Source organism: Gordionus sp. m RMFG-2023, chromosome 4, assembly GCF_954871325.1.
Source record: "Gordionus sp. m RMFG-2023 chromosome 4, tfGorSpeb1-WG-v2, whole genome shotgun sequence".
NCBI lineage: Eukaryota > Metazoa > Nematomorpha > Gordioida > Chordodea > Parachordodidae > Gordionus > Gordionus sp. m RMFG-2023.
Window position 1 is genome coordinate 10,535,240 of NC_088778.1, and position 19,483 is coordinate 10,554,722.

The window sequence follows — 19,483 nt, forward strand, 5'->3', positions numbered from 1 at the left end:
CGGGTTCGGTTCGAATCCCTGCTTATTTCCATTAGCAATCTTTCCCATCATTTCTTCAAACGTTGGTAGAATGTTATAGTCTTTTAGTAGAAATTTATTTAATATTACTTTGAAATCACCACATAATCGTAGTTAATCTGAAGTTTTACGTACCACTACCATTGGAGTACTCCAAATTACTCTTGTTGTTGATGGATCTATTTTCTTTATTATGTTATTTTCTTCCAAACGTTGCAGTTAATTTTCAATTTCTACTTTTAACGGTATAGTTATTGGTTTTGTATTTTCTTCCAATTGTAGTTTTACTGGTTCGACATTTTTTATTAATCCTAATTTATTATTAAACACCGTAGCGAATTCTTTATATAGTTTTTCAATATTCAAGTTTCTATGATCATCATTATTATATCTATTGCTGCATATTAACTTTTACCTTTGGTAACGATAGATCAAATTCTATACTCCATGGAAATCCAAATAGCTCTGCATCATTTGTTATTGTAACTAATAACGGAAGCAATTTTATTTTATCATCTAATTGAACTTTTGCATAAGCTTCGCCCATAATTTTTATATTGTTTCCATATGTAGTTGGAGCTCTAGCCATTCTAAGTTTTGGCCTCCCAATTTTATTCTATGTTGCATTAATGATGGTTACTGCTGAACCTGTATCATATTCCATTTTAATTTCGTGATTGTTTATTAATACCGAAATTGTTGGGTGCTGTCCATATTTGTAGATTTCTTATCGAGAAATCTGAATCCTCAGCGTTACTATTGTAATTAGAACCGTACACTTTTCCTTTAGTTTTATAACACACTGCAAAGTGGTTTATTTTTTTACATTTGCTGCAAGTTTTTCCGTACGCTGGGAAATTCTGAATAAAAACGATTACAAAAATAGCATGGTTTTCTTGTATTATTATTTTTTGTGTGGTAGTTATTATAACCTTGAACTGGTTCTCTTTTTACGTATGTTTTATTATCATTTTGATAGTGCCGATTATCATTATACTGTCAATTATTAATTACTATCATTTTGATTTAATCGTTTATTATTATCATTATGTTTAGTCGTCTCTTTGATTTTATAAACCATTTTAGTAGTATTATTTATTTCTAGCTAAAGTCATTTATATAACCTTGTTTAACCTTAACGGTTGGTCTTCGTCTCTAATATCTGGGTATCTTAAACTTAGTTCTTTATCTAGTTGTGACATCTTTAATCCAGCGATTAATTGATCACGAATTCGTAATTTTATATTATCTTCAAATTCGCATCTACGGGCTAATTCCTTTATGTTTTTTAAATAACTCAATACGGATTCTGTTGGTCCGCGACTTAATCTAATGAAATCAATTTTTGAATGCCAAAACAGTTCTTTCATCTTTAAAAAGTTGTTTTGCAATTTTGTATAAATCTGCCCATACCATATCATCAATTTTTCTTGGAAATAGTAAATTTTTTTCTATCAGTTATTATATTTATTCCTCCATATGCTATGAATATTTTTTTCAAAGTTATGCCTGTTTGAGGGATATTCTTTACATTCAAAATATATTTAATATAATCCAAATGATCATCTGGAGAAGTTTCCTCTTTACAAAATTCGTTTAATATAATCTTTGAAATATCACCCATAATTTCTAAGAATATACAATTTTATTTAACTTAACCGAATACCGCATTTTTATTTCGTCGCCAATTTTATAGTCAAAACAATTGTTATCTTTTATTTCAATTCTTGTCTATATATATATATACTATTTTATAATTATTACTTCTATAAGTATTCAATTGGATTGACCTTTTAAATATAAATACGTTATATTATTTTATTACAAATATGTTATTCAAATTAATATAACAATCAGGCATAGTGTAATACAAAGTAGATCTTGAAAACAATTTCTATATTGGATAAAACATAAATATATATTACATTTTGCACTTTTGTACAGTATGTTATTATGCATAACTTGCATCTTTGCCTCGTTTCGCAGGAATACGGCCAATAACCTATGTTTTCCTTGTCATATCTGATATTAGATATAGGCTCCATTATAGGGGAACTTTTTTTTTAATTATCGGTTCATTCAAATGTCTCCCAGCTTTTCTTTTACTAATTTTCCCTGCCGATAACAATGCGTTAACAAAAGTTTCAAAAATTTATTCTCTTTTTTTCAGGCATATTAGCTGCCGATACTAAAGCCACGAATTCACCACACACATATCAATGAAATGAAAAATGATTCTTAAGTAAAACCTTTTCCCTTTAATATCTACTCGATAGCACTCAACTAGCATATCATGTAAATCGTCCTCCCATACCTTCATAAACATCATTTAAAATCAATATTTATAATTTTATAAAATTATTCATTTTTAGGCTAAAATATTAGAAGAATTAGATGAAGATTTTGGGATAGACCAATTAGTTGAATCAAATCTGCCTAATTTCAAACGGAAACACGAAAATTGGGACAAAGTATTTATTTAAAAAATATATTTATTTACATATCTATTGAAACTTTTTGTTTAAAATTCAGGAATATTCAGCCAAGTATCTAAAAGGGATAAAAGTTGATCATTCTTTAGATGCATTCCAGGAAGGAGAAACTATAATTATGACCCTAGCCGATAAAGGTTTATTCTGATATTTTCATTAATAACTTTTGAAAATACTTCTCAATTATTCAAATGCTTAAGAAAGTAATGAGTTTTACTAAATTTATATGGACGTTTTAGGGCATGACTAGTGTTGCGTAATCGGCTAATTTTAGCCGACTAAAAACGGCTTAGCCGAGATTTTAGGTGGAAAAATCGGCTAAGCCTAATTAGGTATAGCCTAAAAATCGGCTAAGCCTAAAAATCGGCTAAACCTAATTAGGCTAAGCCTAAAAATCGGCTAAACCTAATTAGGCTAAGCCTAAAAATGGCTAAGCCTAAAAATCGGCTAAGCCTAAAAATTGGCTAAGCCTAAAAATGGGCTAAGCCTAAAAATTGGCTAAAATAAATTAGTCAAAATTGTGCATCGATGCTTAGCATTAATTATTATTTATTTATTTTAGTAAAATAATTTATTTTATTTATATTTATATTTAATGTAAATATTTTATTATTATCAACAAATAAACATGATATGATTTAATATTTTTTATTTATATTATTATATTTTGAAATGAAAATAAATTTATTTATTTGATGTTTTTTTAATAAAAAAAATAATATGCTGCTATATTGTAAAAATGTAATATTCTTTATAGTATAATTTATTAGTGATTTTCACAACCTTCTTTGTAAATACATCTTTTATTGAGGAATTATATTGTAAATTTTATTAGATAAATAAACAATCTTTTAGGTGAAATCATTTATCTATTTTTTAAAATTATCTATTTATTATTAAATGAGGTGGATTTTATGAAACTTTTTTGATGTTATTTTATATGATGTTTTTAAGGATAATATTTTAATGTGACAATTGTCATAATCGTTCTTATATAAGTTTTTTGAATTTTTTTGACGAAAATTTGTTAAAATAAGTATTAATAACATGTGTAAATATAAATTTAGTAAAGATGTACCATAGAAAAGTGACAATTGTCATAATCGTTATTTTTAAAGTTTTTTGAATTTTTTTGACGAAAATATGTTAAAATAAGTATTAATAACATGTGTAAATATAAATTTAGTGAAGATGTACCATAGAAAAGTGACAATTGTCATAATCGTTATTTTTAAAGTTTTTTGAATTTTTTGACGAAAATATGTTAAAATAAGTATTAATAACATGTGTAAATATAAATTTAGTGAAGATGTACCAATGAAAACTGACAATTGTCATAATCGCTATTTTTAAAGTTTTTGGAATTTTTTTGACGAAAATATGTTAAAATAAGTATTAATAACATGTGTAAATATAAATTTAGTGAAGATGTACCAATGAAAAGTGACATTTGTCATAATCGTTAATTTTAAAGTTTTTTGAATTTTTTTGAAGAAAATATGTTAAAATAAGTATTAATAACATGTGTAAATATAAATTTAGTGAAGATGTACCAATGAAAAGTGACATTTGTCATAATTGTTATTTTTAAAGTTTTTTGAATTTTTTTGAAGAAAATATGTTAAAATAAATATTAAAAACATGTTTAAATAAAAATTTAGTGAAGATGTACCATAGAAAAGTGACAATTGTCATAATCGTTATTTTTAGTTTTTTGAATTTTTTTGACGAAAATATGTTAAAATAAGTATTAATAAGATGTGTAAATATAAATTTAGTGAAGATGTACCAATGAAAAGTGACAATTGTCATAATCGTTATTTTTAAAGTTTTTTGAATATTACTGACAAAGATATTTTAAAATAAGTATTGATAACATGTTTAAATAAAAATTTAGTGAAGATGTACTCTAGATAAGCGACAATTGTCATAATTGTTATTTTTAAAGTTTTTTGATTTTTTTTGACGAAAATAGTTAACTTGCATCGATATTGATTTTAAAATAGAAAAAAAAGTTTACCCAAATTTTAAACAAGATTGTCTGGTGAAAATTGGTAAAAAAATAATCTATATATATAATAGCCATATTCAAGAAATGAACGTTTTCGTATCTTGGTAATGTTAATTTTTTTTGTATCAACTTTCATATCTTCATAACGTTAATTTTTTCACTTTCCTATCTCATAATGTTAAAATATTTTTTTTCCATCAACTTTCCTATCATCTTAATGTTAAATAAATCGAGGGCTATTATTATCTCGCTAATGTTAAAACTTTTTTTAAAAATTTTTTTATGGCAAAATAGAGATTCGAACTCGCGACCTATCGTTCGGAAGGCAAACGTTCTTACCATTGAGCCCCCCCCTTCAATATTATATTTTGATATATTTGTGTATATATATGAAGCTTTATATACTTTGCGCATGCGCCTAATTTTGACGTAATTTTTGAATTTCTCACCAATATATTTTTACCGTTTTTCAATTAATTATACCGCCAACAATATTGGAATCTCTTGAAATGACATTAGCTACCCATTTTTAACATGCTTCCTTCATTATTGATTAAAATTTCATAAAAGTAATTATTAAAATTTAGATCTTATAACTATTCTTTAAATTATATTTAGCTATTTGACAAACAAAAATAAATCTCACAATACACCCTGACATTAGCTACCCATTTTTATCATGCTTCCTTCATTCTTGATTAAAATTTCATAAAAGTAATTATTAAAATTTAGATCTTATAACTATTCTTTAAATTATATTTAGCTATTTGACAAACAAAAATAAATCTCACAATACACCCCAAACAATATTGGAATCTCTTAAAATGACATTAGCTACCCATTTTTATCATGCTTCCTTCATTATTGATTAAAATTTCATAAAAGTAATTATTAAAATTTAGATCTTATAACTATTCTTTAAATTATATTTAGCTATTTGACAAACAAAAATAAATCTCACAATACACCCTGACATTAGCTACCCATTTTTATCATGCTTCCTTCATTCTTGATTAAAATTTCATAAAAGTAATTATTAAAATTTAGATCTTATAACTATTCTTTAAATTATATTTAGCTATTTGACAAACAAAAATAAATCTCACAATACACCCCAAACAATATTGGAATCTCTTAAAATGACATTAGCTACCCATTTTTATCATGCTTCCTTCATTATTGATTAAAATTTCATAAAAGTAATTATTAAAATTTAGATCTTATAACTATTCTTTAAATTATATTTAGCTATTTGACAAACAAAAATAAATCTCACAATACACCCTGACATTAGCTACCCATTTTTATCATGCTTCCTTCATTCTTGATTAAAATTTCATAAAAGTAATTATTAAAATTTAGATCTTATAACTATTCTTTAAATTATATTTAGCTATTTGACAAACAAAAATAAATCTCACAATACACCCCAAACAATATTGGAATCTCTTAAAATGACATTAGCTACCCATTTTTATCATGCTTCCTTCATTCTTGATTAAAATTTCATAAAAGTAATTATTAAAATTTAGATCTTATGATCAGGCCGAGCCCAGGCCTGCAATAAAATTTGTTTTAGTTCAATGTCTGACTCATAGTTAATAATAAAAAAATTCCCAAGCCCAGCCCCATAATTCATTTAAAAATACAATCAGAATATGAAAGTCGCATAGGCCTTGGTTTTTTGATAAGGCCTGGCCATGTCTGCGAAAAAAAATTTCCCGGCCAATGTTATCTCTATTTTAAATTTTACTTAATATGATATCTATCACAATTTTAAATTTTATTTTAAAATCTAAATATAAAATTTAATTTAAGACATTGTTATTAAATTACAATAGAAATAAATGGAATATAAAATTAAATTTAAGAAATTGTTATTAAATTACAATAAAAAATAAATGAAAATTATATAAAAGTTGCATTGGACTTGGTTTTTTGATCAGGCCTGGCTATGTCTGCAAAAAAAATATCAGGCCAATGTCTATATCCCATATTTAAAATTAAAAAATTTTCAAGAATCTCTATTTTAAATTTTACCCAGATATTTCTAATACCCATAATGCTCGCGGGTTACATTGCAACAATTTTACCTCTTTTTCTCTTAAATTTTAATATTTTTATAAAATATATTAATAAAGCATATTTCTTATCATATACACCTAACTAATTAGTAATTACCCACAATAGAAATAAAAGGAATATTAAAATTAAATTTAAGACATTGTTATTAAATCAAAATAAAAAAAATGAAAATTTTATGAAAGTTGCATGGGACTTGGTTTTTTGATCAGGCCTGGCTATGTTTGTAAAAAAAAATTTTCAGACCAATATCTATATCCCATATTTAAAATTAAATTTTCAAGGATCTCTATATTAAATTTTAGCCAATATGATTTCTGTCACAATTTAAATTTTGATATTTCTAATACCCTTAATGTTCACGTGTTACATTGTAACAATTTTACCTCTTTTTCTCCTAAATTTTAATATTTTTATAAAATATATTAATAAAGCATATTTAGTATCATATACACCTAACTTAATAATTACCCATCAACCCGTCATTCTAATTAAATTAAGTTAATTTTATAAAAAAAAGTTTCATATATATACAAATATATCAAAATATAATATTGAAGGGGGGGGGGCTTAATGGAAAAAAGTTTGTCTTCCGAACGATAGGTTGCGAGTTCGAATCCCAGTGTTGCCATAAAAAATTTTTTACATTAACGAGATAATAATAGCTCTCAATTTATTTAACATTAAGATGATTGATAGGAAAGGTGATAGAAAAAAGATATTTTAACATTAGGAGATAGGAAAGTGAAAAAATTAACGTTAAGATGATAGGAAAGTTGATAGAAAAAAAATTAACATTACCAAGATACGAAAACGTTCATTTCTAGATTTAGGAATTTTTTTGTGTTACCAGTTATTTGAAAATAATATTTAATTTTTATTCTTTGTAACGTTAATAAATAGAATACTATGGAAAATAGACAATCTCCCAAACAATTAAAGGAAAGTATCCGCAAATTATGGAATCACATAAAATCCAAATATAATAATCCTAAATTAGTTTCATTAACTACAACTCATAATCCTAATTCAAATTTATATCTCCCAATTGATTTATCAATTAAAACTGCTATGATTAGCGCATGCATAAGCCGTTTTCATCAAAAAATTAAACAAATCTTCCCTACCACTTACACTTCTATTTTGGGAAATAGAAAAAGATTAAACATAACAAAAGAAGTTTTATTTTCCAATAATTTAGATAAAATATTTTTATTTTAAGGAAAGTGGTCGTAAAGTGCGAAGTCATATAAAATCCAAGAAACCCAAACCTATAGTAGCTTTAGTACCTACACCTCAAAGTATTAATTTAAATAAACCTTTTCCTATTGATATATCAACTAAAACTGCTAGGATGCGGGCATGTGCTGCCCGTTTTCGTCTAAAGCTTAAACAGATTTTCCCCACCACCTATACATCTATTCTTAAAAATAGAAGTAATTTAACACATTTTAATACTAATGATATTCACTTAATAACTGAACATACTTGCGGGCCTATGAATATCATATGTCAATTTTGTTTTTCCATGAATTTCATAGCTGAGAGACCGACCGACGGTAAATTCACACAGTGCTGTCATAAAGGGAAGGTTATCCTTACCCAAATACCATATCCTCCTTATTTAAAAAATCTTATATCAAACCCTCAAGATAAGTTACATAATAATTTTATGAAGAACATACGTTCTTATAATTCAGCAGTAGCTTTTGCATCGATGGGCGCAAAAATTTCGGAGCTTACAGGTAGTGGCCCTTATTGTTTCAAAGTGCACGGCCAAATATATCACCGCACATCTAATTTATACCCACCTTCTAATGCTTTGCCTACTTATGCCCAGTTATACGTGTTAGATACGACACAGGCTATAGATAAGCGTATACACCATCCAGCAAATAGTAAATGTAATAAAGATATTATGAAGCAATTAGATCAGTTAATACGACAAATTAACCCCTATGCTCTTAGTTTTAAGACATTAGGTGAAGTCCATCAATCTGCATTAGAATTAGCAACTACTTTTAATACAAAACTCCCAACCATTAATATGATCTTTAAAGGAGATCGTTCTAGCGATCGACGCCGTTATAATTTACCATCTATGGATGACGTAGCTATGATTTTCAATAATGAAGATGGAGAGCCTCCTTTCAAAAGAGATATTAAAGTATATCCTAAATCTAATGACAACGATCTCATTATTCTTAATGTATTGAGCCCAAATTTAGACCCCATGGTTTATCCTTTACTATTCCCTCATGGTGAACCTGGTTGGTCTCCTAATATGATCGCTGACAATTCTGACTAACAGGAGCTCTGGTAAATAATGATAGTATTTAGGGTTCTAATAAGAGATATTGTTTCATTAAAAAGAATATTCCCCGTCATTTTTGACGGGTTACCAACTAGTATTATTATATTTTGAAATGAAAATAAATTTATTTATTTGATGTTATTTTAATAAAAAAAATAATATGCTGCTATATTGTAAAATTGTAATATTCTTTTTAATATAATTTATTAGTGATTTTCACAATCTTCTTTATAAATACATCTTTTATTGAGGAATTATATTGTAAATTTTATTAGATAAATAAACAATCTTTTAGGTGAAATCTTTTATAATTTTTTTATCATTTCTTTTAGGTGAAATCTTTTATAATTTTTTTATCATTTTTTTAAAATTATCTATTTTTTATTAAATGAGGTGGATTTTATGAAACTTTTTGATGATTTTATATGATCTTTTTAAGGATAATATTTTAATGTGACAATTGTCATAATCGTTATTTTATAAGTTTTTTGAATTTTTTTGAAGAAAATAGGTTAAAATAAGTATTAATAACATGTGTAAATATAAATTTAGTGAAGATGTACCAAAGAAAAGTGACAATTGTCATAATCGTTATTTTTAAAGTTTTTTGATTTTTGTTGACGAAAATATATTAAAATGAGTAATAATAACATGTTTAAATAAAAATTTAGTGAAGATGTACCAATGAAAAGTGACAATTGTCATAATCGTTATTCTTAAAGTTTTTTGAATTTTTTTGACGAAAATATTTTAAAATAAGTATTGATAACATGTTTAAATAAAAATTTAGTGTAGATGTACTCTAGATAAGCGACAATTGTTATAATCATTATTTTTAAAGTTTTTTTAATTTTTTTGACGAAAATATGTTAAAATAAGTAATAATAACATGTTTAAATAAAAATTTATTGAAGATGTACCATAGAAAAGTGACAATTGTCATAATCGTTATTTTTAAAATTTCTTTGATGTAAATGGGTAAAAATATAGATTGTAAAATTAAAATTGCCTGTGTATATGCCATAGAAAAACATATGGTAATAATAGATTCTTCCCCAAAAACAGGAGCAAATTGGCATTTTATTATATTTGTTCATCGGGTCAGAAATTAATATGCAAAATTTATATCATAATATCTAATCCTAAGTTATAAATTACTAGTTGGTAACCCGTCAAAAATGACGGGGAATATTCTTTTTAATGAAACAATATCTCTTATTAGAGCCCTAAATACTATCATTATTTACCAGAGCTCCTGTTAGTCAGAATTGTCAGCGATCATATTAGGAGACCAACCAGGTTCACCATGAGGGAATAGTAAAGGATAAACCATGGGGTCTAAATTTGGGCTCAATACATTAAGAATAATGAGATCGTTGTCATTAGATTTAGGATATACTTTAATATCTCTTTTGAAAGGAGGCTCTCCATCTTCATTATTGAAAATCATAGCTACGTCATCCATAGATGGTAAATTATAACGGCGTCGATCGCTAGAACGATCTCCTTTAAAGATCATATTAATGGTTGGGAGTTTTGTATTAAAAGTAGTTGCTAATTCTAATGCAGATTGATGGACTTCACCTAATGTCTTAAAACTAAGAGCATAGGGGTTAATTTGTCGTATTAACTGATCTAATTGCTTCATAATATCTTTATTACATTTACTATTTGCTGGATGTTGTATACGCTTATCTATAGCCTGTGTCGTATCTAACACGTATAACTGGGCATAAGTAGGCAAAGCATTAGAAGGTGGGTATAAATTAGATGTGCGGTGATATATTTGGCCGTGCACTTTGAAACAATAAGGGCCACTACCTGTAAGCTCCGAAATTTTTGCGCCCATCGATGCAAAAGCTACTGCTGAATTATAAGAACGTATGTTCTTCATAAAATTATTATGTAACTTATCTTGAGGGTTTGATATAAGATTTTTTAAATAAGGAGGATATGGTATTTGGGTAAGGATAACCTTCCCTTTATGACAGCACTGTGTGAATTTACCGTCGGTCGGTCTCTCAGCTATGAAATTCATGGAAAAACAAAATTGACATATGATATTCATAGGCCCGCAAGTATGTTCAGTTATTAAGTGAATATCATTAGTATTAAAATGTGTTAAATTACTTCTATTTTTAAGAATAGATGTATAGGTGGTGGGGAAAATCTGTTTAAGCTTTAGACGAAAACGGGCAGCACATGCCCGCATCCTAGCAGTTTTAGTTGATATATCAATAGGAAAAGGTTTATTTAAATTAATACTTTGAGGTGTAGGTACTAAAGCTACTATAGGTTTGGGTTTCTTGGATTTTATATGACTTCGCACTTTACGACCACTTTCCTTAAAATAAAAATATTTTATCTAAATTATTGGAAAATAAAACTTCTTTTGTTATGTTTAATCTTTTTCTATTTCCCAAAATAGAAGTGTAAGTGGTAGGGAAGATTTGTTTAATTTTTTGATGAAAACGGCTTATGCATGCGCTAATCATAGCAGTTTTAATTGATAAATCAATTGGGAGATATAAATTTGAATTAGGATTATGAGTTGTAGTTAATGAAACTAATTTAGGATTATTATATTTGGATTTTATGTGATTCCGTAATTTGCGGATACTTTCCTTTAATTGTTTGGGAGATTGTCTATTTTCCATAGTATTCTATTTATTAACGTTACAAAGAATAAAAATTAAATATTATTTTCAAATAACTGGTAACACAAAAAAATTCCTAAATCTAGAAATGAACGTTTTCGTATCTTGGTAATGTTAATTTTTTTTCTATCAACTTTCCTATCATCTTAACGTTAATTTTTTCACTTTCCTATCTCCTAATGTTAAAATATCTTTTTTCTATCACCTTTCCTATCAATCATCTTAATGTTAAATAAATTGAGAGCTATTATTATCTCGTTAATGTAAAAAATTTTTTATGGCAACACTGGGATTCGAACTCGCAACCTATCGTTCGGAAGACAAACTTTTTTCCATTAAGCCCCCCCCCCTTCAATATTATATTTTGATATATTTGTATATATATGAAACTTTTTTTTATAAAATTAACTTAATTTAATTAGAATGACGGGTTGATGGGTAATTATTAAGTTAGGTGTATATGATACTAAATATGCTTTATTAATATATTTTATAAAAATATTAAAATTTAGGAGAAAAAGAGGTAAAATTGTTACAATGTAACACGTGAACATTAAGGGTATTAGAAATATCAAAATTTAAATTGTGACAGAAATCATATTGGCTAAAATTTAATATAGAGATCCTTGAAAATTTAATTTTAAATATGGGATATAGATATTGGTCTGAAAATTTTTTTTTACAAACATAGCCAGGCCTGATCAAAAAACCAAGTCCCATGCAACTTTCATAAAATTTTCATTTTTTTTATTTTGATTTAATAACAATGTCTTAAATTTAATTTTAATATTCCTTTTATTTCTATTGTGGGTAATTACTAATTAGTTAGGTGTATATGATAAGAAATATGCTTTATTAATATATTTTATAAAAATATTAAAATTTAAGAGAAAAAGAGGTAAAATTGTTGCAATGTAACCCGCGAGCATTATGGGTATTAGAAATATCTGGGTAAAATTTAAAATAGAGATTCTTGAAAATTTTTTAATTTTAAATATGGGATATAGACATTGGCCTGATATTTTTTTTGCAGACATAGCCAGGCCTGATCAAAAAACCAAGTCCAATGCAACTTTTATATAATTTTCATTTATTTTTTATTGTAATTTAATAACAATTTCTTAAATTTAATTTTATATTCCATTTATTTCTATTGTAATTTAATAACAATGTCTTAAATTAAATTTTATATTTAGATTTTAAAATAAAATTTAAAATTGTGATAGATATCATATTAAGTAAAATTTAAAATAGAGATAACATTGGCCGGGAAATTTTTTTTCGCAGACATGGCCAGGCCTTATCAAAAAACCAAGGCCTATGCGACTTTCATATTCTGATTGTATTTTTAAATGAATTATGGGGCTGGGCTTGGGAATTTTTTTATTATTAACTATGAGTCAGACATTGAACTAAAACAAATTTTATTGCAGGCCTGGGCTCGGTCATTTTAAGAGATTCCAATATTGTTTGGGGTGTATTGTGAGATTTATTTTTGTTTGTCAAATAGCTAAATATAATTTAAAGAATAGTTATAAGATCTAAATTTTAATAATTACTTTTATGAAATTTTAATCAAGAATGAAGGAAGCATGATAAAAATGGGTAGCTAATGTCAGGGTGTATTGTGAGATTTATTTTTGTTTGTCAAATAGCTAAATATAATTTAAAGAATAGTTATAAGATCTAAATTTTAATAATTACTTTTATGAAATTTTAATCAATAATGAAGGAAGCATGATAAAAATGGGTAGCTAATGTCATTTTAAGAGATTCCAATATTGTTTGGGGTGTATTGTGAGATTTATTTTTGTTTGTCAAATAGCTAAATATAATTTAAAGAATAGTTATAAGATCTAAATTTTAATAATTACTTTTATGAAATTTTAATCAAGAATGAAGGAAGCATGATAAAAATGGGTAGCTAATGTCAGGGTGTATTGTGAGATTTATTTTTGTTTGTCAAATAGCTAAATATAATTTAAAGAATAGTTATAAGATCTAAATTTTAATAATTACTTTTATGAAATTTTAATCAATAATGAAGGAAGCATGATAAAAATGGGTAGCTAATGTCATTTTAAGAGATTCCAATATTGTTTGGGGTGTATTGTGAGATTTATTTTTGTTTGTCAAATAGCTAAATATAATTTAAAGAATAGTTATAAGATCTAAATTTTAATAATTACTTTTATGAAATTTTAATCAAGAATGAAGGAAGCATGATAAAAATGGGTAGCTAATGTCAGGGTGTATTGTGAGATTTATTTTTGTTTGTCAAATAGCTAAATATAATTTAAAGAATAGTTATAAGATCTAAATTTTAATAATTACTTTTATGAAATTTTAATCAATAATGAAGGAAGCATGATAAAAATGGGTAGCTAATGTCATTTTAAGAGATTCCAATATTGTTTGGGGTGTATTGTGAGATTTATTTTTGTTTGTCAAATAGCTAAATATAATTTAAAGAATAGTTATAAGATCTAAATTTTAATAATTACTTTTATGAAATTTTAATCAAGAATGAAGGAAGCATGATAAAAATGGGTAGCTAATGTCAGGGTGTATTGTGAGATTTATTTTTGTTTGTCAAATAGCTAAATATAATTTAAAGAATAGTTATAAGATCTAAATTTTAATAATTACTTTTATGAAATTTTAATCAATAATGAAGGAAGCATGATAAAAATGGGTAGCTAATGTCATTTTAAGAGATTCCAATATTGTTTGGGGTGTATTGTGAGATTTATTTTTGTTTGTCAAATAGCTAAATATAATTTAAAGAATAGTTATAAGATCTAAATTTTAATAATTACTTTTATGAAATTTTAATCAAGAATGAAGGAAGCATGATAAAAATGGGTAGCTAATGTCAGGGTGTATTGTGAGATTTATTTTTGTTTGTCAAATAGCTAAATATAATTTAAAGAATAGTTATAAGATCTAAATTTTAATAATTACTTTTATGAAATTTTAATCAATAATGAAGGAAGCATGTTAAAAATGGGTAGCTAATGTCATTTCAAGAGATTCCAATATTGTTGGCGGTATAATTAATTGAAAAACGGTAAAAATATATTGGTGAGAAATTCAAAAATTACGTCAAAATTAGGCGCATGCGCAAAGTATATAAAGCTTCATATATATACACAAATATATCAAAATATAATATTGAAGGGGGGGGGCTCAATGGTAAGAACGTTTGCCTTCCGAACGATAGGTCGCGAGTTCGAATCTCTATTTTGCCATAAAAAAATTTTTAAAAAAAGTTTTAACATTAGCGAGATAATAATAGCCCTCGATTTATTTAACATTAAGATGATAGGAAAGTTGATGGAAAAAAAATATTTTAACATTATGAGATAGGAAAGTGAAAAAATTAACGTTATGAAGATATGAAAGTTGATACAAAAAAAAATTAACATTACCAAGATACGAAAACGTTCATTTCTTGAATATGGCTATTATATATATAGATAAATAAAAAATATTAAATCATATCATGTTTATTTGTTGATAATAATAAAATATTTACATTAAATATAAATAAAATAAATTATTTTACTAAAATAAATAAATAATAATTAATACTAAGCATCGATGCAGAATTTTGACTAATTTAATTTTAGCAGATTTATATAGGCTTAGCCGATTTTTAGGCTTAACCTAATTAGGCTTAGCCGATTTTTAGTTTTAGCCGATTTTTAGGCTTACCTAATTAGGCTTAGCCGATTTTTATGCTTAGCCTAATAGGCTTAGCCGATTTTTAGGCTTAGCCTTATTAGGTTTAGGCGTAGTTTTCCGATTACGCAACACTAGGCATGACCTCAATTATAACAAATAAATTCTAATTATCATTTTATTTTAATAAATCAATAGAAAATAATTTTCTGTGTTATTTTTTATTATTTTTTAACCCGAGACCTGTCCCAAATTTAAAAAAATATGGCTCGAGATCGGTTTTGGGCCGATAAGCCCCTATCCATTCGTTCCCTAGAAGTTTTAGTTTGGGTTCCTAGATTTGTCTTGGTTGTTAGAGTTCTAAGTTCTGATTATAATATAACATTTAAACATGTTTAAAAAGATATATTTAATCATTTAAATTATTTAGACATCCTCAAAGAAATGGAAGAGGCAGAAGCGGAGGGCTCAGAGGAGATAATTTTACAAAACATCAATATTATAGATTCTGAGAGAGCCATCAAATACATACAAACCAAAAAAATAAGACCGGAATATAAACCTTACCTTGAAGAGGAAAAACAATATGATGAATTCGGATTGGTATTTTTTTTATCTATCTTTTTTAAAGTATTAGTTGAAAAATGCGTGAGGTAATGTGATGTTTATTGTTGACAATATAGGTCAAAAAAAAATTTAAACCAATAATGTTAGACTTAATTATTATGTTCTAACACGAACCCAGTATGGTCAGATCCGAATCTGATCAAACTCGGATTTGTCGGACTTAGATAAACATTTTTTCTTGACCTGAATTTGGAAATTTATTTTGGACCGGACGTGGATTCTGGATCTGATGAGTCATTTCCATGATACAGGGTAAGTTATATTAAAAACAAAAAATTAAAGAATAAAACAATATGTGTCTTTATTTTTACATAATACTTAAAAAATAAATGGATCCATTATAGTGTTGTGATGATTTAATGAAGCATGTTGACGATTAAATTAAAACCCATCTATATAAAAATATTTTGTTTGCTAAAATAATTAAATTATAGACAAAGCATTATTGAAAATTCTTTTATTCCTCCTATTGTTATTTTAATTTTTTATTTATGTAGTAGTTATAACCTTGCACTGGTTTTCTTTTTACGTATATTTTATTGTCATTTGGATAGTGTCCATTATCATTATATTATCGAATATTATTATCATTTTGATTTAATCGTTTATTATTTTCATTATATTTGGTCGTCTCTTTGATTTTATAAACCATTTTAGTATTGGCCCGTTCCATCGCTAAAGGCATTTCTATAGCTTTGTTTAAGCTTAACGGTTGGTCCTCCAGTATCTGGGAAACTTAAACATAGTTCTTTATCTAGTTGTGACATCTTTAGTCCAGCGATTAATTGATCGCCAATTCTTACTTCTACATTATCTTCACATTCGCATCCTTGGGCTAGCTTCTTTATAGTTTTTAAATAACTCATACGGATTCTGTAGGTCCGCGACTTAATCTAATAAAATCAATTTTCGATGCCAAAATAGTTCTTTCATCTTTATAAAGTTATTTTGCAATTTTGTATAGATCTGTCCATATCACATCATCAATTTTTCTTGAAAACAGTAATTTTTTTATATCAGTTATGATATTTATTCCCCATAAGCTGTAAATAATTTTCTCAAAGTGGCGTCAGCTTGAGTAATATTTTTATCATTCAGCATATATTTGATGTAGTCTATATAATCGTTTAGAGAACATTCTTCTAGATGTAATTTTAAAAATAATTTCTAAACAGATCTATTATTTATTTTATTTTTTTTAAACAAAAAAATGTATAAAATTCTATTTAATATATAACTTGAACGAAGAACGCATTTTTTATTTGATTTATCGCCAATATTTTATAGTCAAAACAATCGGTATATTTATTTTTATTTCTCATCTATATATATTATTTTATAATTATGTAATTTAACTTTTAATATTATGCAATTAGATTGACCTCAATAATATAATATTTAATGTAGGAAAGTTATAATATTGTAAATAAATATAATACTCAAATAGTGTTGAATATAATTTTATAAGATATAACATTCATAAATTGGTCTGATTTCATTTATATTCCAATCATTAAACAATATAGTAAACTGCTATTATAGCAGGCTTCATTTTTTCTCTATATTAGCTCATCATGCCAAAGTTAAAAGAATCTTGTCTTTAATCAATAGTCAAATGAAAGGAATTTCTCCCAAGATTTCTATAAATTTTTAGAAAAAAGTCCAAATATATTATGAAATATACGGAATAAAAAAATATGATTTGTGAGTTATATGAATTTTATCTAATAAAGAAATAATTGGATTTATCAATTTTTTTAACAATTTTTTTACATCCATACGCGATGATTTTCATCCCTCTCACTTATAATTTCGTATAAAATTTTAAATTTCTTTGAAGCCAATTTTAAAAGACACATTCTTAATAAAACCAAAATCTGTTTCCATGATAACAATTTCATTGATTTACCGAGTTGCAAAATCACATACATAATATTTCATAAAAGTGATAATTCATAAAGGTGGTTTTTAATTTAACAACTCCCTAGAATTATAAATAGTTTTCTAATTTTTCCATCAATAAGAGAGGAATTTTTGATTCATCCATTATCAAATTAATAAGAAAATTCTAATTCTTTGTCATTGATGATCCATCAGCTAGTAATCATATAAATGCAAATATTTACTCATGCATAAAAATTACCTTATTAAAGATATATAATAGTATAAAATTTAAATAGTTATTAGATTGTGGGATTGGATTATTCCTTAACGGTTTTCAATAATAGAAGGCACAAAGCACTCCTTAGTATTGCTCTCCAGAGTTTTGAGTAAGTTTGCAAAAATTCTAGTGAACTTTGAGAGATCATAACCCTGGGTCCATCTGAGCTGAACAGATTTAACTAACAAACTAAGCTTCATTAATTTTAAAAATGTTTGTCAAATCGTTGGTCAAAATGATATGGAATGATTCCGATAGTTATCCTCATATGGTGTTTTTTTTTTAAAATTAATAAGAGTATTCTTAACCTAAATAGCGTTTGGGGTAAAGTAGGTCCTCCTCTTTGCCTCAGCGCACTATTTTGCACTAATTCAAGCTAAAAGAAGTTCTTTTTAAATTATGCATTGATGATATTTTAGTAAAGGGCATAATATCTTAAACAGTAACATAATTATAAGGTTGGAGGAAGTAGTTAAAAGAATAACCAAATGACGACATCTTAAAAATTACAATATTATTTAATAGATTATTTTTTGTTTCATGCGATATTTATTTTTTATAACCCATAAATGATTTGAAATTTGATATATTTTATAATATATAAATTTAGATATAATTTTTTTAAAAAAACATAGTATAAACCGAAGAATTTGTTGGATAAATACGATGAAGAAATCGGAGAAGGACCTAAAAAGGAAACTTTTATTTTAGGTACAATAGTTGCTCATTTTCTGAAAAAGATCGCTTTATAATATCGATTAATTTTTAATTATATACATACAGCCGGTCTCACTGCAGACCTAAACTAACAAAAGAATTGTTTTTTATAATATGTTTCTATCATATCTTAAAGACTCGGTAAGTCGTAACCTAATTACCAATAGAAATGCTTGGATGGTATTTTTATATAGTACAAAGTTATATTTACTTATTTATATTACAAGGCTTAATTAGAGAATGGTTCTTAAAAGTCGGTCCTAAAAATATCCCGTCTTTTATAATATGTCTGAAGGACGCGCCCATCCTAAGACCAAAAAAGGATCAATTTTTTTAATTATAATATGAATTAATTATATAAATTAATTATTGTTATTATATAAAATAATTATTACTTAAAGCTTTTAATTATAAGATATTCATTAGTAATTTCATGTATTTCCTCTATATTTTGGATGTTTTTTTCAATGGGTATAGAACTTAAAGAGAGTGTTATTATTTTTTTATTACATAATAATATTTATATTATATAAATCATTTCTATTCCAGAGTATTTCTAGCAAGAAGATATATTAATTATATATATTTATTACATAATAATATTTATATTATATAAATCATTTCTATTCCAGAGTATTTCTAGCAAGAAGATATATTAATTATATATATTTATTACGTATTTATTAATTTATTGTAAATAATTTTGTTTATTATATTTAT

At 25.8% G+C, this 19,483-nt stretch overlaps 1 protein-coding gene across 1 annotated transcript in view; it reads left to right on the plus strand.

Annotated features, from left to right (window-relative positions):
* The window catches only part of LOC135928223 (U4/U6.U5 tri-snRNP-associated protein 1-like), a 43,927-nt gene that overhangs the window by 6,315 nt on the left and 18,129 nt on the right, over nucleotides 1–19,483 (plus strand). Inside the window, exons 6-9 of the mRNA XM_065464616.1 lie at nucleotides 2,391–2,489; nucleotides 2,551–2,647; nucleotides 15,689–15,861; nucleotides 18,682–18,757. Coding sequence (XP_065320688.1) covers nucleotides 2,391–2,489; nucleotides 2,551–2,647; nucleotides 15,689–15,861; nucleotides 18,682–18,757 — 445 coding nt within the window. The remainder of the gene's footprint in view (nucleotides 1–2,390; nucleotides 2,490–2,550; nucleotides 2,648–15,688; nucleotides 15,862–18,681; nucleotides 18,758–19,483) is intronic.